Source organism: Eretmochelys imbricata, chromosome 15, assembly GCF_965152235.1.
Source record: "Eretmochelys imbricata isolate rEreImb1 chromosome 15, rEreImb1.hap1, whole genome shotgun sequence".
Classification (NCBI taxonomy): Eukaryota; Metazoa; Chordata; order Testudines; family Cheloniidae; genus Eretmochelys; species Eretmochelys imbricata.
The window spans coordinates 30,500,538-30,524,074 of NC_135586.1; the positions used below are offsets into that span (position 1 = coordinate 30,500,538).

The 23,537-nt window shown below is 45.7% G+C and overlaps 2 protein-coding genes across 2 annotated transcripts in view; one reads left to right on the plus strand and one right to left on the minus strand.

The window, feature by feature from the left end:
* The window catches only part of SGSM1 (small G protein signaling modulator 1), a 98,305-nt gene extending 83,323 nt beyond the window's left edge, over positions 1-14,982 (plus strand). The window contains exons 21-26 of the mRNA XM_077835064.1: positions 118-242; positions 2,424-2,506; positions 2,953-3,062; positions 3,423-3,519; positions 5,642-5,809; positions 6,328-14,982. Of these exons, the coding sequence (XP_077691190.1) occupies positions 118-242; positions 2,424-2,506; positions 2,953-3,062; positions 3,423-3,519; positions 5,642-5,809; positions 6,328-6,416 (672 nt within the window). The 3' untranslated portion in view covers positions 6,417-14,982. The remainder of the gene's footprint in view (positions 1-117; positions 243-2,423; positions 2,507-2,952; positions 3,063-3,422; positions 3,520-5,641; positions 5,810-6,327) is intronic.
* Positions 14,983-19,019: 4,037 nt separating this feature from the next.
* LHFPL7 (LHFPL tetraspan subfamily member 7) overlaps positions 19,020-23,537 on the minus strand; it is a 17,293-nt gene continuing 12,775 nt past the window's right edge. The window contains 5 exon segments of the mRNA XM_077835368.1: positions 19,020-19,140; positions 19,142-19,269; positions 19,271-19,333; positions 19,676-19,866; positions 20,329-20,382. Of these exon segments, the coding sequence (XP_077691494.1) occupies positions 19,020-19,140; positions 19,142-19,269; positions 19,271-19,333; positions 19,676-19,866; positions 20,329-20,382 (557 nt within the window).

A 23,537-nucleotide genomic window follows, 5' to 3' on the forward strand; every position in this document is an offset into this window, starting at 1 on the left:
TTCACAACCAAACCTCTGAGCAGAGTGCGATACACAGGGATTTATTTGACCTCGCAGCATTTCTTTGGGGGGTTTTGGATGAATTCATCTGTATTATTTCGGTCCGTATTTCTGTAGCCAGAGCTCCTGGACATGTACACCGTGAACCTGCATCGCATTGAGAAGGATGTGCAGAGATGTGATCGGAATTACTGGTACTTCACGCCTGCCAACCTCGAGAAGCTCCGCAACGTCATGTGCAGGTATCAGCCTGTGGGATGAGGGCAAGAGCTGACTTTCACACAGGCGGCCCTATTCATGAGTAGGGTGCATGGGACAGGAAACCCCAGGCCAACAGTGCTGGCTCCGGCGTTGCGCCAAACCCATTTGTTTTCTGTTTTATTGTTTCTCCCCGTAGAAGGCTCCATTCTCCTAGTGCAGCTTGTAATCAGGGTATTAAGACAGGGAATTGGGACTACAAGAATCTAGCCTCTGAGACCCCACCCCAGCAGCGGAGGAAGTGATGGCAAGAACCTGTAGCTCTTGCTGGTCACCTCAGGTCCAGCAACGATACAGTTCTGTCTTGTGGTATGAATCCAGCCCGGACCAGCTTCCCATGTGGCTCAGAGTAGGTGGGCTCCACTCTTCAGTGCCAGCAAGGTCCCACAGGGCCCCAGCAGACACTGCTTCACCATGCCCAGCATCCCCTTGGGTAACATGGTGCAGCCCACTCACTTGTCTGGTTATGCAGAGTTTTAATGAGGATTCACCCTGCAGAACTCAAATGCTAATGGGGAGTGCAAATACCAGACATTCGTTACATGTGCATATTATTGCAAACAGTGCGGCGGTGAAGGCTGTAGGAGTGCCTGGAGAGACAGAAATATCTGGGTGGATTTCTGACTTCCGTTGATTAGTCATCTCATGGAGAGGTCATTGCAGATACTCTCACAGATCACACACAGCTCCATCTCTGCTGACCCAACCGTGTGAGTGGCAGTGAAAACTGAAGCATTAACATTACACATCTCAACAGTATGAGGAAAAGAAGTTATTTCATTCGAGTTGTCACTTTATCTCACAGGCAGGCCTGGAAGATCTTGGCTGAGATGAGACCTACAATGCAGCAGGCATCTGGAAAGATGGACAGGGTTATTCAGTAATGATTTCCTTATGCCATGAATAGGTTTTTGCAGCCTTTTGTAGTGAATTTTGATTTATTACTGAATATGGAGTGTGATCTTTGCCAGGCTAATTGCTCTCCAGGAGCCCTTGATCCAGGGAGGGGAAGCAAGTAGCAGCAGGTGGTCATCACAGATCGGCTTTCTTGTGGGCCAGAGAATGGACTGGAGGGCAGAGGCGCGTGTCTTCTTTTACAACCTAGTGTTAAACTCTTCACTGTTTTCACCGTTGCCCCTGGCGCTGCTTGATTCTGATTTGACTTGCTACTGAGCTGGTCCCTGCTGAGTCGTTATAGCCTGATATCGACTTCGGATGTGCCCCACAAATGTCATGGTTAACCTATCCCCTCACCTGCCCGGCCTGAAGGGGCGCGAGTCGGTTACAGGCTGGCTGTGCTGGAATGAGGGAGCAAACCCAAGGGTAGGATTAGCAGGGGAAAGTGAAGGAAGCTCTCGTGTCTCCTTGCTGATCCCTGTGGCCCTCCTTTCACTACCCCGGCTGCATCCTTAGCTGGAGGGGCAGGTGAGCCTGTGTCACTCGAGCAGCGCCTTCAGCCGATTGCCAGTGAAGGGAGCCCTGCCCGGGCTGTCTCCAAGGGAAGGATGGCTGTCCCATGCAGTGGAGCGAAGGGGTGCAGGGTAGAGTGTGGAATGAGACGTATTCTCCAGGCTCTTCCAGAACGACCGAGCACCCCCTGCTCCCGCCCCGCTGGGGAGAAAGGAGGGTGCAGATGGCTCTGCAGACCCTGAACCAACTGTGTTTCTGTCAGGAACATGCAGGAACCCCGCGGCTCCCCCGGCGCCGCCCCGAGTGTGGCCCATCTAGAAGGATGTTCCAGGGCCTGGCCACCAGCGATAGCAGGGCTGGCAGGTCCTTTCCAGAGGCGTTGTACTGCTGGACCTAGCAGTTCATTAGGGCCGTGCCTTATCCCCTCCCTCCAGGGGCCGCATCGTCACTCTGTTTCACTTGGCCTCACTTGCCTTTGATGTCGGTGGGGATCCGTGGGGTCTGATTCCCCCGCCTGGTGCCAGGCACTGCTGTGTGGGTTGCCACCCAGTCAGTAATGGCAGCGCAAGGCACCGGGAAATCGAGCCCTTTGGCTTCAGACTTTGGCCCCCAATGGAATCAGTGGGGCAGGCAGGCTACAGCCAAGTACCCCAGCCTGTTGCCCGCAGGAAGGTGGGCTACCCTCCTTGAGAGCCGTCCACCGGGCCCAGCCCCTCTGGGGAGTTCACAGCCCGTCTTCCCCGCTCTCTCCCCAGCTACATCTGGCAGCACATTGAGATCGGCTATGTGCAGGGAATGTGCGACCTGCTGGCGCCTCTCCTGGTCATCCTGGACGATGGTGAGTGGGTGGGGTCCCGGCAGCTCCAGCGAGTGCGTTTAGTGGAGTATCTAAGAGGGGAGGTGTGGGGAGAGCTTGCTGGCTCAATCAGCCCCACAGATCAGGTGTGTCCAGGCCTGTCTGGCTCTGTCCCCGAAACAGGGATGGCACGAGTCCTGGCCATGCTTCCTCAACGCAGCCTCCCCATGTGGCTCCACCAGAGCCTGGAGAGGCCACGCTGGGTTGGGGGGAGAAGCTCTGTCTCCATGGCCCATTTCCTCCTGGCTCTCTGCTGTGGAGACTCAGCAAAGGAGGCCGGTTACTTTCAGTGGTGGGTGCGTTCGCGTGTGTGAGAGCAGATGTGTACACAGACACCCATGTTAAGGTGTCTGTGTGTAACCGGTGTGTACACATGTGAATGCATGCGTGAAGGAGAGTCCTGACACACTCTCTGTTATCCCGTGCAGAGGCGCTCGCGTTCAGCTGTTTCACCGAAGTTATGAAAAGGATGAACCAGAATTTCCCACACGGGGGAGCCATGGACACCCACTTTGCTAACATGAGGTCGCTGATCCAGGTACTGGGCCTGGGGCTCATGGCAAGAAGGTGGTGGCACCTCAGACCCGCCGAAGGAAGGTTTTTCTCATCCGCCCGTTGTGTTAGAAGGACTTTTAAGTGTGTGTGTGGGGGGGGAAGGGGTTCTGGAGGAGGCAACCTTGGTGTGGGGGGGGGGCGGGGTTATGGAGGAACTTGTGGGGGAACGCCCAGTATGAGGGAGTGTTACGGCTACAGAGGAGCTTGAAGAGAAGGCCTGAGGGAGTGTGTGGAGGGCTGTGGAGGGGGTTGAGGGCAGGGCAGAAAGGCCGGATGGGAGGAATAGCTGGTGCCTTATCGTCCACTAACTGGATTCTGGGCTCCTTTTGCTTCCTTTGGACAGATCTTGGACTCTGAGCTCTTTGAGCTAATGCACCAGAATGGGGACTACACCCATTTCTACTTCTGCTATCGATGGTTTCTCCTGGACTTCAAGCGAGGTGCGTGGCGTGGCCTGGGCGTGTCCTCAAGGCCTCTGATGAGCCAAGTGCAACAGGAAAGTCTCAGGGTGCCTCTACCTTAAAAACAGTGGCATCAATTCAGATGTTCCTTGGGTGGGGGAGGGGGCAAATTCAGGGACCCCGTTCCAGTCTCCGCTCATCCCCCCACCCCACAGAGACCGTATCCAGGGAGTTTCCCCTCCCTCTTACCCACATAGCGCATGAGCTGTCAGGAGTCGAGCTCTCAGTGGGCTGCTCTGCACTCTACCACGCAGGCTCCCCGGTCCCAGCTCGCAGCACTGTTTGGCCCAGTCGCACCTCTGCCTGGATCAGTGGTTCCCAAACTCTAACAGCTCGCGAACCCCTGTCACTAAATTGTGAAATCTCATGAACCCCCTCCTAAAAATGAATATTTCCAGGGATTTAAGTTTAAATTTCCTCCGCACTCCGTGGGGCTCCGGCTGCTGGACCCCGTTGATGGCCCCGGTCAACTGAGCTCCCCTGAGCTTGGGCTGCATGTCCCGCTGACCGCCGGGGCTCGGGCTGCCAGCCCCAACTGCCCAGCCCTGCTCCCCTGTGGCTCGGGTGGCCGCTCCCCTGCTCATGGGGGCAGGGCTCAGGCTGCCAGCCCCAACTGCCGGGCCCCGCTCTCCCTGGGGCTCGGGCTGTCTGCCCTGCACCCAAGTCCCACCTGCTGCCTCCAACACCCGGGGTCCTCTGGCTGCCATGAGTGAAATTTTTCTGGCCAACCCCCTGTAACGTTCTGTGACCCCCAGTTTGGGAACCGCTGGCCTGGATGGAGGGAGCAACCAGGACAAGGTTCAGTGGTGGTGTGACCCCTTGCGCTAGGTCACAACGCCACTTACTGAAATTTGGCCTGGCTACCTCTCCATCCATATGGAGGGACAGCCGGGTCAAATTTCAGTGACATTATGGCACTAGCAGATTGGACTTTTTTCTCTACAGGACCAGTCCATGCAAAACATCCCCAGTCCCAGAGCTTTTACAGCCTAAGGGGCCAACAGCTGACTCTTCTTTTTTAAAAACAAGTTTCAGCTGTGGGGCTTTGTTACATACTCATCTAATGGCCTCTCCTCTCGCCCCTCGGAGACCTTTGCCCACCCGTGGAAGAGACCATAAACTGGCTTCATCCTAGTCCCCATAGGTAGTTACACAAAGCTACAACAAAAGCCAGCGCCGGGGGATGTTCCTGTGTAGGCGGGCTGTAGGTTTGGAATGCCAGATTGGTGGGCAGCGAGCTCTGTGAGCAGAGCTAACACTAAGCTTGTTGATAGCTGTGCTGGAGTCATCCCTTATTTATTAGTAATTCATTCACAAAATTCTACTTCATGGTATTTTAATGGTTGAGCAGCAATGTTAGTATGCTGGGAAAATAATTTGTATTAGACATAGAGTCTATGACGTTGGTAACGAATATCTGGGCACGGGGAAGTGTCACGTTTTATAGTCACATGCTTTAAGGCCAGATGGGACCATTAGATCATCTAGTCTGACCTCCTGGATAACACAGGGCAGTGAATTTCACCAGTTACCCTCTGTACTGAGCCCAGTAACATGTGTTTGGCAAAAGCATCTTCCAGAAAGGCAGCCAGTCTGGATTAGAAGACATCCAGAGATGGAGAACCATCCACTTCCCTTGGGAGTTTTTCAGCGGTTAATCACCCGCAATGTTAAAAAAATTGTGCCTTATTTGTAATTTGAATTTGGCTGGATGCTAAATCCCAATGTCTGTGCTTCTTCTGCATTTCTCCACTAAATCAAGACCACCCTTTGCACTGGAACTGACTGTTCCGTCACGTCCACCCATATAATTCCAGTGGCTTGTGAAGTTACTCCTGGTTCACACTGATGTGAGATAAGAGTCAGGCCACACTTAGGTCCTTACATCCTGGCAGGAGCCTGATTATCTTCCATCTATAAAAACAACTTTCCATATAAAATAACCATCAGTCTGTAACAAAATCCCCTTTTAAAAATAGTTCTGTAATCTTCCAAAGAAGGGGCCCTCCATTGTTGCTAGGCATTCTCCATAGACCGATTCCAGGTCCTGAGCCCATCCTGAACGACGCCCTGGCTTAGCCATTGTTGTTCTCTTTTACAGAGCTGGTGTATGATGATGTTTTCTCCGTCTGGGAGACAATCTGGGCAGCTGCACGAGTCTCCTCTTCGCACTATGTCCTCTTCATAGCCCTGGCCTTGGTGGAAATGTACCGGGACATCATTTTGGAAAATAACATGGATTTTACAGATATCATCAAGTTCTTCAATGGTATGTCCTGAGTTTTGTCGGGCTGGATCTATGGCAGGTACTCAGTCTTTGTCAGCAAGTCTCTGTGGTTAGGGCAGGTTAGTCTATACTAATAACTAGTGTTTATTGACACAGAATGGGGCAAGATTGCTTATGAGAGACTGCGAGGCTGATGTCCTGAGCAGACGGCTGCAAGCCAGCAACTTGTCAGTTCTAATCCAAACTCTGTTTTTCCTCTGTGGCCTGAGGGCAGTTGCTTCGCTGCTCCGGGCCTCAGTTTCTCCACTTGTTATACGGTTACTCTTCGCTGTAGAGAACAGTCCCCCAGCGATTCTTTAGCTAATAATGATTCTCATAAATATTAAATATGGTGCTTCTGACACAGCCATGATCAGGGCCCCACAACTGCTTTGAATAGCTTGAACTCCTAAAACGTGGCATGGGTAGAGAGATGCAAACCTTTGACAGGCTCTCAGCTTTCTCAGGACGAGGAGCTATTTGGCCATCGTTTGTTTATTCCTTTTCCTTCCATATTCCAGAAATGGCCGAGCGGCACAACACCAAACAGCTCCTGAAGCTGGCCCGGGATCTCGTGTACAAAGTCCAGACGCTGATTGAGAATAAATGAAGGGCCTGGGAAGGGTGGGGTGTTTGGCGAGACGTCGCAGACTCCCAGCCAACACTTCCTGCCCCATTTCCTTTTTCTTGAAGTGCCACACCGGTGACGACACAACCTTGGTAGTTTGACACATGCTGCTCTCTAAGATGAAAGTACCCTTATCTCTGCTCTCATGCTGTTGAGCTTCGACATTAGGGGAAGGGTCCCCTGTTTTAGTTCTTCAGCCCCGCGTTCATTTTCAGTGATTGACCAAAGAGCTGTAAATCGGCATCTTCTTTTCTGTTTCAAACATTTCTACTTGGGAAGCAAATCCTGGGCAGAGGTTGCCTTGCTTTGCTTTGCTTTGGTGGTATGGTTGCAGTTATGGTCCCTATCTTTAGCAAGAGCACTTTCCAGACAAAGCTTTCCCAAGGGGGGTGGGCTACAGGCAGACGGTGCTGCTGCTGTCCCTTGGGTCTGCCTTTGAATTTGCAGCATATACTTCAGGGGAACAAAACGCTTCCCAAGAAGCAGCTTCCCCATGTGACAAGAGAGCCAGGCCGCACCCATCTCAAGGTAGTGAAAAGGAGGGTGTTCTCAGCATTCGGCTCTGTGGGAGGAGCGTGAGGCTGTGCCTTCAGCAGAGAGACTCTGAACAGGCAAGTTCCTCCTACGATATACCCTCTTCCTTGTTTGGGGCTCTGTTCTCCTCCCATTCCCTAGGCTTTGCAGTTTGCTCCTTACCCCAGGATCAGAGCGTGTGGAGTTCCAACTCCGGCTCAGTTTCCAAAAGAGCTCAGGATGCCATGTATTTCGGTGCCAATCTAGGAGCTGAGCTCTGCTGGAAAGTCTGGTTCCAATTGTGGGTCCTGAGCACTTGAAAAATCCGGCCCTGAGCTCTTTTGAAAATTCAGAGTGTAGTGCCCAGAGGAGTCTCTTGTGTTTATGGAGCCTGATCCTTAGCCCAGTGAAGTCAATGGAAAGACTCCAGTCGGACATCAGTGGGCTTTGGGTCAGGCCCATGTGGAGGAAAATAGACCACGCTTAGCATTCTCTGCTCTGGGTACCCAGCGTGGTGCAATTCCAAGGCAGCTTCCCTGCAGTCGCACTAGCATTCTGCCCCACGGGCGCTGTGGCATGCAGCCCCTTGGCCTGCACCAGAGCAGCAGGAAAGCTGAGCTGCAGGGTAATTGGTGAGGTTAGTGCAGCCAAGAGTTTGGGTTTATTTTTCAACTCAGGTTAAAAAAAAGTAGAAGAGGAAAAGGAGAGAAGTGGGTTGTGTTAGTGGGTTAGTTCCCACCTTCCCAGGAAGGTCATTGTCATGGCTAAACCAGTCCGTGGTTGCTCCTAGCAGCTGGGAAAATGCTTTGCTGTAGCTCTTTCAAGGATACTTTCTCTCAAATTGTGCTGCAAAAATCTGTTTGCCAGCCATGAAATGTGCGATAAATGTGTTTTCTCTTCCTCCACTCAGCTCTTCCAGCAGGGCTAAGCCAGAGCCCCCTGCGCTGAGGGAGTGGTGTTCACCAGAAGGGGAAAGGGACCCCTCTGTTCCCCTCCTGCAAAACCCTCGTTTGTACTGATGTATTTTGTATTTGTGTGTGGTGTGTCTCAGACGTTGCTTGTAGAAGAAACGCAGAAGAAAATAGTGCATGCTGCAGAAATCAGTTGCAGAGTACAGTGAGCCAGTCTGCAGTATGTGAACAAATCAGCTCATCCCTGGGTACTGTTGGGATGCAGAGTCTGTAACTGCAAACCAGGGAAGGTCAGGGCCTGCTGAACCCTTTTGCTGGAGATGAATACAGTTTTAGGTGAAAGCAGAGGAAATCTGTCTTCTCTAATTTTTTTTATTTTGCAGGCTATTTGTACTTTATTCACACGAGGTAGGAAACCCTTTGAAGCAATTTTCTGCCCAGGTTAGAGCCAATCTGCTGTATTAAACTCCAAAAAGAGCTTAATTTACTGGAGAAAACAGTCCACACTAGCATCTGAAATAGTCTGCATGGAAACCGAAGAAGTTGGGCTTTAAACATTCAGGTTCAACTATGAATCTGTCATCTTTTCCTAAAGCAGAGAGCAAATCTCACGCCTACACTGGTGACCTGTTCCTGATTCTAGACCTTGTAGCTTTTCAGATGTTAGAATGGATAAATAATCTGAGTAACCTTGTTCTAAAGTGGAAGGGATCAAAGTAACACCTTCACATAGCAAAACTAAGGAATAATAACCATTAGATAGGCATAAATAGTCATATTTTATCAAGCAACAACTCTGACACTAGCTTTCAGGCTTTTTTTTTTTTAAACGGATAGCTGAGAATCCTGCACAATATCTGCTATCTGTATTATCTGAGTGTGTCTACGGGCCCATCAATAGCAGTGTTTTTGAATAATTTCTAACAAAAAAAAAGTATTTATTTATTCTATTGACTTGTACATTACTGTGTGTCCTTGTGTACTGAATTCAGTGAGTGTGAATCTTTATGCAAATGGAGATATATCTTTTCAATGTTGCAAACATATCTTGTACATGTTCACCAGAAAATTGTGTCTATATATACAGTATCGAGAAAAAATGTGATTTAAGTGGGGTATTATTTTTTTGAGGGGAAAAAAAAATCTTTGCTTCTAAGAACTGCGTGGTTCTCTGTAGCACCTACTCAATGATGTGCCAATCTGTCACTTTCCTTGTACTGCGAAAATTGTTCTGCTCCAGCAACAAAAAGCTCAATGCAGGTTAAGAAACCGTTTTACCTCAGCTTTGCTTGGTTTAGTTTGGATCAAAAATTGTGGAACAGAAACAGGGGTAACAACTTTATCCCTGATCCCTCAGTGGAATCGCCACATATGGCCCCTTTCACCCCACTCATTTCTGTGGGGCTCTGCACAGGCACTGGGGTCAGCCTGGGTAGATGTGGTTGCAGGATCAGGGGCCTAATATGTTCTATTGCAGCAAATTAGATTCCCCCCAAAATTTAATGTATTAGGCTGCAGTTAAAGCAACACTGCATCCATTTTGCTCCAAGCGTATGAACGTTAAACTGATCCCAGGGTACTCTCCAGAAAAATAATGAAGTGTTCATAGAGAAAGCGTTAGGGATACATTCTACTCTCACTTTGAATGTAAATCCAGAGTAACTCCATTGCAGTCAATGTACCAAATGTAACATTCAAATGGGAGCTGCCAGCATACGTTAAAGTCAGTGGAACAAATTCTGCTCTCAGATATTCCAGTGGGAGTTGTGCATGCAAATCTCAGAGCAGAAATTGGTCAGGGGGATGTCTTATCTTGAGTGTGTTGCTCTTTGAATGCATTTCTTGTTCAGATATCTTGCCAGGTTGTTAATTCACATGCACAGCCACAGGCAGGTTGGCTGATTGGTGGGGTTTATAAACAGTGCATATCAGAAAGTCAAGATGTACTGTAATCATGGCAAATTTCCATAGCTTTTGGCCATGTGTGGTCCCAACTCAGCTCTGCGTGTGTGTCCATAGACTGTGTACTTGGAGTCACAAAGGCCGTGAAAAACTGTGGGATAGTTTGGATTTCATAGAGACATTAGAGCCCCTGGAAACTGAGATGGTTCCAACAGAACACTCAGAGAGCAGTAAGGGGGGAAGGGGCATTTGCTTGTCTGTCTGAAATAAAAAACTGTGAGCAAATGGATTCCAAAACGTGAATTAGAATAACGTGACTGTATGATGTCCCCATCCATCCATCAGTGGTTTAAATACTTTAAAACGGTGATTTTTGTGATCACCAATCTTACAAACAGCCAGTTATACAACCCATTTTTCCTGACCGGGGGAGGGGAATCACATAATGAAAGTGGCATTGCTGAAAAACGAGTAGACATCACTTCACATTCTCATGGCTCAGTGCATTGGAAATCACTTTGGAGGAGAAGAAGAATGTGACAGAGTATCATACTGCACCCTACCACTGTCAATTTGAGATGTTCCATTTTCTGAACTCCTCAGTCCCTAATTAGTTGTTAAATAGGGGTTCTATTGTAATGAATGGGAACTGACCTCACATGACTTCCAGCTAATGCACACAGGGCCTGGCATGTCCAGGGGCATTAAGTTGGTATATCCACACTGCAATCCAAGTGGTGACTGCGGTATGTGAAGATGTATCCGATATAGCTTTAATCTCACTAGCTCGGGAGCCAGTAGCAGTCAAGCCGTGCCGGGCGGGCTAGCTGCCTGAGTGCATACTTGTACTCGGGCAGCTAGCCTATGCTACTGCAGTTTTGGTGCTCTTCGTACCCAAGCTAGACGCTCGATTCAAGCGTGCTCAGCTATGACTGTGTGTGCTACAATGACCTCTCCAATTGCAGTGTAGACCTACCCTTAGAATCCACTTGTATGCACGCAATTTTTGTGCCAATGTGTATATCCACTAGCATGCTCTGTGTGCATGAGTGACCGTGCATAAACTGTGTGTGCAGATAAGTGGAGGCCACCTTTTAAATCAGACTTGTATTGTAATTTGTGTTGTGATCCATGCATAATACATCAATGCCGATTGAAATTGATTAGTGCTCCACAAACCTTGTGTATGTGACGTCTAATTCACACAATGAGTGGTTTCCTTTTGGTGATTTAAACAGAGTGAATTAGGAGAGTGGCCACTGGGAAAGAGTTTGCTTATGTACATAATAGGATAAAAGACGTGGTGAGGCCAGTGGAAAATAAGCACATACTCTCATACTAAAAATCTAGGACTCAGGGTCAGTATAAAACTGCCCAGAGTTACAAGAGTAGGATCTTGCTTATCTAGCTGTTGCACCTCTTTTTCCTTCTCCTCAGTCCTTTCCTTTCTGCCTGAGTGCGCACCTGTGTCCTATAGGCCCTAAAATGTAAGTATTACCCTGGGTTTTCTGAGGGGAGAACACAGCCATATCACTTATGTGTTTCCCTTCCCTTCCCTTCCCTTCCCTTCCCTTCCCTTCCAGGGAAAGCTACAAATTGTGCAGGCAGACAAATTGCCTTTTGACACTAGGATAGAGCCTTTGGCAGGGAAATGCGTTAGATAATTATTCTGATATGGGGCAAACTAGATGAACCAGATGAATATTTTCTTTCCGGCAAGTCCATATAGATGCAATTTGCTCCTCTAAAGGCCCATGTGAGCACCCTCTGCAGAGAGGGGAGGTTTTTTCACTCTATATACTTTAATTAGAACTACTTAGCTCTCAGATCAGCTTGCTTTGTATACATTCTACTTAATGTCCAAAACAAATTCCAACCCTGATCCTTTCCTAAGGGGGTTGTTAATGGATTCTTTGCCTGCATTTGAGCTTTCTGCAGATGTGACCCACCAAACGACTCTTGATATCCATCTTTTTCAGCGTTACTAAAGTAAACATTTTAGAAATGGTCTTTGTTCCTGAATGTGTTTTTTTTAGAAGAGGTTTTTCTTTTTTCCTGTGTTGAGACTCTGGAAGGCCTTTCTATAAACACTTCTCATATAGATTGACTTTTCTTCCCAAGACCAAGATTGCTCTGAAGGCTGCGATGCTGCAGAATGTTACTCTTACTCAGCCTTTTAGTTTTTAGCAGCCTCTTAACATACAGAATTTTGGTTTTGCTGTAGCTAAAGCCGGCAATAGAAGTACAGCTGTTAATGGTAACTTTTACTGGTGGTTTAAAAGCCACCTCAAGGGAAGCAATTGTTCCTGATGCTGTAATGTAGCATAATTTTAGCTCTTCTGTTTGGGTAAAATTCACCTCAGCAGAGGACAGGCACAAGCCACTTAAGTCCCACTTCAGAGGTACCTAGGCCTTTGTGGGCCTCAGCCAGGGGTGAATTTCACTCCTGCTTTACTTTGTTGACTGTTTTTTTTTAACTGTCATATGTCATTCTTGCTCCAGAAACACTTGATTTCCTTTTCTGTCCCCACTTGCTCTGTCAATCAACTGATTTCACTGAGTTGGGAGCTACTTTACTGCTAGTCTATAAAGAATACAAAGCCCTTGTTCCACGACCCTTGTCACACATGAAATAATTTTTTTTTTTTTAAAGAAAATGGTAAGTGACTTGAAAATATGCAGTGTGAGTTGCTGCTCTGTTTCCCCCATATTGTAGCTTCCCTGTTCAGCCAGTGAGAGTCTCTGAACCAATATCATCAGTGCGATAAAGGGGAGAGATTTTTTTTACATTTGACAAATGTACTGAAGAAATGGCATCCTTGTGGTTTTAATCTATCTGCTTTGGAATTTTAGCTAATACCAGCAGTTCTAGTAATGGTTCCCATATTTCTTGAGTACATGTAGATACTGAAAGAGCACAATTTGTTATTTATGAAGTGCACATTTTCTAGCAATATAGAGATTTGGTAATTATTGCTAGAACTAATAATTCAAACTCTGCAGTAGATAAAGATGGTGTTTTCCTGTATAATATTGGACCTCTCCCAGATACCTTCCATTACATCCCTTTGAATCTTGCCTCTGTCTTCCTACTTAGGGTACCCAAACCACCTTAACTCTCTCCTGTAGATACACCATGCAAGAAACATACATTAATGATTAAAATGTTTTTGAGTTTTTCAGTCCCAGATTAGATTAAACTGATTTTTAAAGACACATGAGCTTGGGGGAGGGGGGGGGGGGTCCACTAGGGTCAGAGTTAGGGTTGTTTGTGTGCCTGAACGTGCATTTCTATAGTTCAACATATTTGGATTTCTTTTAAGTTTAAGCTTAACCTTAACTCTGAATTTCCTGGGTTTATAATGCTTGTGTTTTGAATAGTTACAACATCCTTGTAATGTATTTTACCCTAAATTAGTGATGTACGTTCTCTAGTTTTTGTCAAGCGTTTCCGTTAAAAAATACTAAAAATTCCTGCGTGGACACTGACAGAGAAGCCCAAAGCGAATGTTGCAGTGTGATATTGCTAATGACTTCAAGATATGAAGTATCAGGCTTAAGGGGAGTGTTTTTACTTTTAGGGCCAGCCTTCCCAGTATGTTCTAGCTGCATTATGGGGCTTGGGAGCAGCACTAAGTAACTGGCTAGTTAAGCTGCATTTACAACTGTTGTGCATTGACAGATCAGCCCAAAGTAACCCGCGTTTATACCCCAGCTTCTGTCTACCTCCTGCCCTCCGTCTTTCACCCTGGTTCCCCACCCACGTGCCTTTTCCATTGGGCGGATCTAGTGCAATGGATTGGTTTGGGAATGAAATAATTGGGATTAATGGTAATTTTTTCCTGTTACTTTTCATAACTGAAAGTGTCTCCTTCAGCAGAGGCTGGCACATAAAATTATTTAGAAAAGCTCAAAGAATTGACTGCTTTCAAAATGGCCATCACCTCCCATTGTTTTCAATAACGGTGAAGCCACTTGCCCTCAGAGTATAGACAGTGGTCCTCTCTGTGCCATGAGGAGCTTGCTGAATGGAGGCAGTGGACATCTTTGCTAAGGGCAGCATGTGAACTCTCTCCCATTAAGAATAATAGGGGGTAACAGCCATTGCAAAAGAGGGCAATTTTTCATGGAATTCTCTGTAATAAAACTTTATCTCCAGCTCCTGCAGAGGGGGGGACTTTCAGCAATAGTTAAAAATGACCATTTATCTGAAAAATAAATAAAAATCTTCAAACGTTAGTCTGTGAACAAGTTCTCAGTGAGCTCTAACTGTATGAGAAATTTGAAGAGGCTGTGCTGTTTCCTTACTAAGATAATTGAGGTAAAATAAAAAGGTCTGACACTGGATACTAAATTTTTTAGGGACTCATTCTTATCAAATTAATTTACTCCTAAAATTAATTAACAGATTTACTTGTAAATTCTCAGAAAATTCATTCTTCTCTAAGGTTTCGGAGTAGCAGCTGTGTTAGTCTGTATCCGCAAAAAGAACAGGAGGACTTGTGGCACCTTAGAGACTAACAAATTTATTAGAGCATAAGCTGCATCCGATGAAGTGGGCTGTAGCCCACGAAAGCTTATGCTCTAATAAATTTGTTAGTCTCAAAGGTACCACAAGTACTCCTGTCATTCTTCTCTAAGTAAGTGCTGAGAGTCTGGGGAGAATAATCTGTATTTTTCATAAACAGAGATTGCATCCCTGCTTTATGTACAAAATGCAACTCTGCCTTTCGCTATGGACCCATGATTGGCACCTGTATAATTCTAAAGCACATAGTACCGAGCTTAGTTTTTGCTAAGTACAGTGGGAAACCTTAGAAGGCAGACCTCTTATACATCTGAGAAATTAATGATAAACTTATCACAAGGATGTATTGGAAAAAGAATTAAATGTAACAGGATTATGAATGTACTGTATGAACTGGTGTTAAACCTTATGTTGCCCTACAACGAATTGCTGCTTTTACCCATAGGATGCCATTTTGGTCTCTGGGACTCACTCTATATGAGATTAATGAGCATTGTAGCTTTTATTATAACATTTGTAGAAGTGCTGCTAAAGTCTGTCTTGGCATATTTCAACTTCACACTGTGGTATAAGATCCATTTTATATTTTACTCATGCTTTTGGTTTTCTTTGTAAATTGTTCCTTACTGTTGTTCAAAAAGACAAACTAAAACTATATTCTCTATGGTTAAATGTATTTTCAAATCAATAAAATCCTGGCTGTTGTTTATTGCTGTGCTTTTACTGACTAGACACACTAAGAAAGGGGTTGTGGAAAGTTTTGTATCTTTTAGCCAGATTCTTCACTGCCTTTTGCCATCGGTTACACCTGTGCAAATGTTATCAAACGGAATAATGTTTTACACACAGGATGTAGTCTTACTGTTCACAGGTATAAATGATGATGCAGGATCAAAGCAGTGGAGAATCAGAACCTGAATCTGTAGACACAACTCTCATTGACAAGAAAGCTTTTCATGGGTCATATGTACACGATGGGTCTTGTCACTTACAAAGATCAATGCTTGAACTGAGTTCCTTTCTTTCAAAAAACTCTTCGAGCGTGTTAGGAAAGCGACATACAATTGAATCCTAATCAACCGTCCGAAGATACTGAGCTGTTCAGGAGTCATAGAAGAGGGAGACATGTTGGCAGCTGGTTGGAAATGGAGGTTTGGATAATTGAGTCTCTTGTGCGGTACATGCACAATCTAATTCTCTCCAGCAATTTCTTTCCAGCTTTGGCACTGGTTTAGAAGCTGTTTCAGCAGCATGGATAGAAAAGAAGAAGTCTTAGACGTGCCTTCTCTTAGAACACGGTGATACAATTACATGTTGCCAGTGAAGATCATCACCCTTGTGGGGAGTCAGGAGTGGTTAGCAAAAATGCAAAATATTTGTCATTCTCACCCTGTGTCCTTCATAAACACCCAAAGACTGCTTTTGCAGGTGGAAACCCACTCAGCTTGGACCTGAGTCACAGACCATTGGTGGCAGTGGGAGTCTTTCCATGGACTTCAATGGACTCTGCATCTGGCCCTCTGTACACAAAGATTAGCCAAGAAAAGGTGGTGGATATCACCAGGCTCTTCTCTCTCTCCCTTGTACCCTTTTGGAAGATGAAGTAGGATTCCTCTAGTGGTGCAGCTGTGTCAAGTCCTCTTTGGGTTGTTGCTCAGGTTGAAGGGAAGGAGAGGAGAGAATGAAGAGAGGTTTTTTTGAGCTCTTAGTTGTCCAGGAACAGTGCATGAATAATGCATCCAATTGCCAATCCATCTGAGGTTTGTATGATGTACTTGCTTAGGGAGATAAAGATACCATCTGATTAATGCTGAAGCAGAATTCAACTACCATATCATATCACCTGCTTTTGCATCTTGACAGTGAATGATCTGGATTAGGATAGAATTATAAAACCCTTAGGCATGTCTGATGTGTCGCAGCAGTATGAGAGGGACACTATCGACTGAGTTGTTCAAAATATTGGGTGGAAACGTTTTGTTTGGAAAATGTGAAAATAAACATTCAGATAACAATAGACACACCTAAAAGAATGCTTAAAGGGATAGATGTTTAAATACCAGTGCATTTTGGAATTACAGCTCAGGCTTAGTGTCTTTCCAAAGCTTGGAATCTGAGCTACAGATCCATGGGAATGCAGAGAGACACACACAGATCTAAACAGCGTTACAGATGGTGAGGGCTGCAAAGCTAGCTAGATACAGAAATCTCTGCAGGGGAGCATGTTACTAAAATGCTTCCAATTGAAATTGTGATGCTCCACGCTTTAAAAAAATTGTGCATTTCACCCCGCGTCTGTGTTGCCAAGCTCTCTGTCCTGCTGTGGGCAGCCATCATTTGTGGCCTGGTCTCCTGCAAGCACCTCTGACCTTGGGGCTTTCAGCATCTTGCACAGTCAGGCCACGCCTCCCCTTGACTTTAATAGGAGTTGAGAGCACTCAGCACTTCACAGGAGCAACCCATATGCCTTATGCATCTTGCTGGTACTGTCCCACTCATGAGTGCAGCTTTCTCCTCACCTTAGCATGAGCAGCGCTGCTCTGAAGGTGGGTTACAGCCTGACAGAAGTAAACACCCACTCTTTGCCTAGCAGCTCTTACTCACTGCCTCCTCTCCTGCCTTTGTGGCGTTGGCAGACTGGTGTGTCACTCAGTTTGCATACCACTCCAGACTTCCCACCTGGCCTTCCTGGGAAGATAAATCTCCCAGCTAACAATATAATCCAAACATTATTGAGCAGAACATCCAACTACTTGCTGACTCAGATCCCTGAACTCAAAGAAGCTGAATACAAAGAGAGGCAGCCCAGAGTATCTTTTAAAATTGTACTAGCAACAGGTGTCCCTAACACACAATTCGTGCATGACAGTCATTCTGCCTATAAACAGCCTCAGAATGTCAGAGGAAATCAAATCAAAATAGAGCTCACTGCTGAATCCTGGAATGTAAGATTTTCAGAGATGTTTGTTCTGGTGCCTCTTGTTAATTGTGTGTTTTTATGTTGGGGAGAGCAGATGCCCCAGAAACAAACCATTTTAAGGGGGCATCCAGAAATTGATAAAGGGGTTTTTCATTACTGCACCATCAGGAGAGATGAGTCATCAAAACAATTCATTGTTTATACCATACCATAATTCCACAGATATAATCCAAAAGTGAGAATCTCAGAAGACTTACCCAGTTGTTCCTGTAACATATTTTGTTCCTATTCTGGAAAGAATTTATACAGTTGCTGTGTGAGAGAAACTAACACATGCTTGTGTTATCCAAATTGCAATTAGCAGTGGTGCAAACTCTTTTAATCTGCAATGAGGCATGTCTAGGTTTATTAAAGTGTTGACAAGGAAGTCTCCAATGTGTATCTAAAAATCACTGCAATGTCTGGGCCTCTCTGAAAGTGCACTTCGTGCTTTAACCCTCTTAGCTCCAGCTCTTTGTAGCAGGGAATACATTTTCTCTTTTGCAAAGTGCAGTGTGTATTTACAGCATTATGATTGCTGCTAACGATATCCTACATCATGTTGTGCAGTGTTTTCTCCAGTTTCCAATCAGTATCTCAGTAATACTCTGTTGTGAAATGGGATGGCCTCCAAGGTGTGGTTTCCTCTTAATAAGGTAGGAATGGTGAGATGTATTCTGACTAGATCTTAATATCTTACGTCTGTGCCATAGGTAGGGTCCAGTAGCTCAAGGAGTGAGATTTTCAGTTTCATGCAAATCCAGGGCTCTTCATGGCTCTGGTGTACCCAGCAACACAGTGGTGCCTCCTCAGCAGAACCGTTCTCGACGACCCAGTCAGTTGCCGCTTGGCTACATCAGCTGCACCAGCATTGGGCCCAATTTCCCTTTACTGCTGGTGATAAGGCACAAGATGGAATGGGACCAGCTTGACTCCTAGATCCCAGGGTGAGTTTGTGGAAGATGGCAGTTACAGGGGGATGAAAACCAGCCCTCTTGCTTGTAACCTGACCTGGAATTACAGAGACAAAAAACAAGAACCCTCTTGATGCTATTGCTGAAGGTGTCTGTCAGAGGAGATCTGCACCTGTTTGATCTCTCCAGAACTTCTTGCCTCTCCCCTCCACTTTCAGGGTCCCATTGCTATTTCTTTAACTCCCTCTCCTGCCAGGGACATCCCTCTTCCCATCCTACCCCCAGCAGGCCTCCCCGCTTTTCTCTGCCAGATCCATCTGCTCCCTTTTACACCACTGCCTACCCTGTACAGCTCTGCCTCTTTCTCTCCATTCCCTGCCCCTTTCTGGTCTCCCGTGGTGCCCTGGCTGTCTAACCCTATCATTATCTGGAACTGGACAGATGCTGCCTGCCAGTGCTGGTTAATCAAGCCTCAGCCAGATGCTGTTCTACGCTACTTCTGTGCTATGAGCCTGCTTGCCTGGACTCCAGTGCTGCCACCCCTGAGCTTCCTCTCGTTCATTCCTTCCTTTTCAGCACAGACAATGAAAACTGGTCATTGTAAGAATGAAACAAAGCTGCTTTGGTAAAGAGGAGACACAGTTTACTAACTGCTGTGGGAACAATGGCTCAGGCTCTCAGGTACTGGCTGTGTATGTAGCTCATTGACTTCAATGGAATTATGCAGATTTACACCAGCTGAGGATTTGGCCCACCACTCTGCTAGCATTAAGGTGGGGGTTACTTGCGGCCTAGTGCATGTTGGGTAAGAAAAGGCTATGCCCTGGCTTTGTTTATCTGTACAAAACCATGGAGCAGTCAATCATAAAACACTAGTTTCACTGATGGATTATTTTGTTCATCTTCTCCTACTAGAATTCTACTTTCTGTAGCAGAAGAGAAAAAGACTTTGGACTTGACCTCATTTAAATTGTATCTGTGGCAACAAACATGGTAGAACGACATCCAGGATAGCCATGGTGTAGTCCCAGCCAAGCTTACGTTTCCCAGCATTGTCTGTGGAGGAATAACCACCAATTTCATTAGCGAATGCAGAATCCAAACTAACATGGAAAAATTAGCAGTCCCAAGATTGTGCCAATCACTGGCGGGAGGGTAAAAAACAAGCAAGCCTGCCATTATACCAGTGCAAAAAGACAGAGCTTCCAACATCAGATAACAGGCAGTTGGAAACCACTGGGTGAAGATCCTGCTTCAGAAAGTGGTTTGTTCATTTTTTGGCAGGGTGATGAGGGGAGACTTGGCTACAGAAGACTTGGAGAGAGGTGAGCATGGATTTCACACAGGCAGATGTATCCATGAACTCTCATTATCATTATCGATGTCACATTGGCTCAGTTTGCTGGACACCACCACTAACCTGTGGGTGTCACTGGAGCCTTCAGGAGCATGAGTGACAGACAATATGAATGAGGCTAGAATTGTAATGACCTGAAGGAACTTCATCTCCTGACAGGTAAATACCTGTAGCTGTTTGCAGATGTTTTGCAGATGACCCTCCTCTGGCAAAGTCCCTGAGATATAGAAATCCAAGACAAGGTAAGAACTGTTCCAAATGCTAGCAGTATCCAACCTCCAAAAAGCAATATAGCTGCAATCTGAAACCAGATATGGATCTCTTTGTTCAAGAAAAAGCTTGGTGGTCCTAGAACATTAGAATATAGTGTTGTTTGCCAGACTCCTCACTGGAATGACATTATCACCTCTGCCAGGCAATAGTTAGATAGGCCCACTATTCCTTTTGGTGTTAAAATTGAGCCTCCAGCTATTCAAGGAGACCTCTGATGAATGGGTCAGACTAAATGGAAGTGGGTCTCTGCTACTGGCAGGTGTATTTTAATACTGAACACTACAGTTACAAGAGATGAAGCAGTGGACCAGTCCCTAGTGGATTCAGAGCACTCCTGGCTCCAGGTTTGATGCTGGAATTTTGCAGCCCTTTATTTTGCAAGCTGGACAAGTGCTTTTGGATATTTTTAAAATGACCAGCCAAGGGACCAGCTGCACATGAACTAGATTTCAGGGAAATACAGTCAGGCATTGGGTTCTTGGTTTTTGTTTTCTTGGCCACTCCCACCCCTGCTTGATGGATGTGACCTGCTTGTACCTCTCGTCTCAGGCCTTATAGTGCCAGCAGCTAACTGCACCTGCAAATTTGTATCTGCAGTTAAAACAGACACAAAACTAAAGGTTAACTTGAAAATGTGGCTTGCAACATTAATTAGGTTAATTCATTAACATTCAGTACTTTGAACATTATAAAGTATTATTGTGTAAGTGCTAAGTATCTGTTAATAATGCTACTGGTTCTTTAACAGTAAATAGAACAAAAGGGCCAAATATCCCTCTCGTTTGAGCCCCAGGAGGTGAGTCAAACAAGTCACATCAGGGAGGATTCTGGTCCATCTACAGGCACCGGTTGTGCTAGTCCATTTGCTTATCTAGGGGACCATGTACCTCCCAAGAAACAGCATAGATAGATATTAAGGTCAGAAGGGACCATTATGATCATCTAGTCTGACCTCCTGCACAAGGCAGGCCACAGAATCTCACCCACCTGCTCCAGCAGAGATATCCTCTAGAGTCCTGCATATGGTGCAGTCTGCTTACCAGCTTTTGAGGACCAATAGCAGTGGGTAAAGACCCCAGACGATGTGGTTTTGTTTCTGAACCAGGCAGGGGATCTCAGACTGAAGTTGGAAATGCAGGCCAAGGCCAGGGAGAAAATTGCCCAGATGTGATGCCATTGCAGATCTTGTGAACCTAATTTAGGAATGAGTGACATTGTGCATTCTGACACTCGCATGCATTCTGGCTGCACAAGCCCTCTGTGGGCCATCAGCCCTCAATACCCAGAATGCTGTGTGCTGCAAACATACCCTCTCCCGACTCCCAGTACCCCGATTAATGCTTGAAGGGTGACATAGGGTGGTTGTGGCTATTCTATGCCAGGTGGGAAAAATTCTTAATGAAGGTTTTTCTCAGGGGCCATTTCTGCCCCCTTTATAGTCCCCTTAGTCTGCTGGAGTAGCTTAAAGGGGCTGCGGTGCCTTTGCCTTCTTGCTGCAAGCACTCAGAGCAAAGAGAGACTATCAGCAAATAGTACAAACAGGACAAGATGAGAGCAAGACATCTATGCTCAGAGGCTAGGAGTAAATTACCAGCTGCCTGCATTTGTCCTTGTAAATTTGAGGGCCAGTAGTTTTTTAATCTATGCAGAATCTACAGAAATCTGTATTTCCAGATTTTTAGTGTGGCCTTTCCAAGTCTTTCTGATGATGCACATGCTAGAGTGCAACTGGGAGAAGCAAATGGGGAACAGTGTCCATTGTCACCAGCTAAGGTTATTTAGTGCCATCAGTTACATTTGCTTTTGGTGGGGTGGTAGTATGTTTTCAAGTGCCAAAACTTATACTGGGAGAGGAAGTAAATTCCCTTTTGGCCTGGAGTCTACAATTTAGACCAAAAATTCTAAAAAATTATTTTAAAAATAATTGTATAGAGGTTACAACCTCAGAAGTCAAAAGCTCCACGTTTTTCCGCTGCATTATTGCTATAAGTGGCTTAATTAAAAGAAACCTTCCAGTTAATTATTCCTTAATGTGTTTGTTTGGGGCGTGTTTGCTGTAATGGCCAGGCACAGATGGCATAGTACCAGTGACTCAAAGCTTGTCTATGTGCAGGGTATAGTTATGGCCCTTGCTATGCCTTCACCGCAAAGAAGGTGGGGTTTTGTTTTGTTTACAGTGAGATACCTAGTAATCCAAAACCGTAGTGTAGATAAGCCCTAAGTGAAAATATACTAATACAAATGGAAGAAAGAGGAAATTGATAGTTATGAATTAAATCAGAAGCTAGAAATTGTAGAAAATTGATAATAGAAACTAAGGGATACAAGGAGAAGTCTGTTGGCAGCAGAGTTAAGGACAAGGAGTTTGTAAAGTTTATTAGAAACAAATGGAATCTAACAATGGTATTGGTCCATTACTAGATGGATATGTGGAATTATCAATAATGCAGAAAAGGCCAAAGTATTCAATAAGTATTTCTGCTCTGTGTTTGGGGACAAACTGGATGATGTTGTCATGTCATATGATAACTCTTTCCACTCAGCTGGTATCTCAGGAGGATTTTAAACAGCAACTACTAAAGTTAGATATTTTAAAATCAGCAGGTCCAAATAATTTGCATCCAAAAGCTATCAAACAGCTGGCCATTAATACTGATGTTCAATAATTCTTGGAACACTGGGGATGTTCCAGAAGGCTGGAAGACAGCTGATGCTGTGTTAATATTTAAAAAGAGTAAACAGATGACCTGGGTAATTATAGTCTTGTCAGTCTGACATCAGTCCCAGGAAAGATAATGGAGAGGCTGGTACAGGACTTGATTAATAAAGAATTATGGAGAGTAATATAATGAATGCCAATCAACGTGGGTTGATGGAAAATAGACCTTGTCAAACTAACTTGATATATTTTTTTGATGAGACTACAAGTTTGGTTGATAAAGATAATAGTATCGATTATAATGGACATCTCTATGGTGTTTGACTAAACAAGCCCAGTTCCCTCAGCCTCTCCTCATAAGCCATGTGCCCCAGCCCCCGATCATTTTCGTTGCCCTCCGCTGGACTCTCTCCAATTTGTCCACATCCTTTCTGTAGTGGGGGCCCCAAAACTGGACGCAATACTCCAGATGTGGCTTCACCAGTGCCGAATAGAGGGGAATAATCACTTCCCTCGATCTGCTGGCAATGCTTCTACTAATGCAGCCCAATATGCCGTTAGCCTTCTTGGCAACAAGGGCACACGATTGACTCTCATCCACTGTATTCCCTAGGTCCTTTTCTGCAGAACTGCTGCTTAGCCAGTCGGTCCCCAGCCTGTCGTGGTGCATGGGATTCTTCCGTCCTAAGTACAGGACTCTGCACTTGTCCTTGTTGAACCTCATCAGATTTCTTTTGGCCCAATCCTCCAATTTGTCTAGATCAGTCTGGACCCTATCCTGACCCTCCAGCGTATCTACCTCTCCCCCCAGCTTAGTAGTCATCCCCAAACTTGCTAAGGGTGCAATCTATCCCATCATCCAGATCATTAATACAAATGTTGAACAAAACTGGCCCCAGGACTGACCCCTGGGGCACGCCACTTGATACCGGCTGCCAACTAGACATCGAGCCATTGATCACTGCCTATTGAGCCCAACAATCTAGTCAGCTTTCTATCCACCTTATCGTCCATTCATACAATCTATACTTTTTTAACTTGCTGGCAAGAATACTGTGGAAGACCATATCAAAAGCTTTGCTAAAGT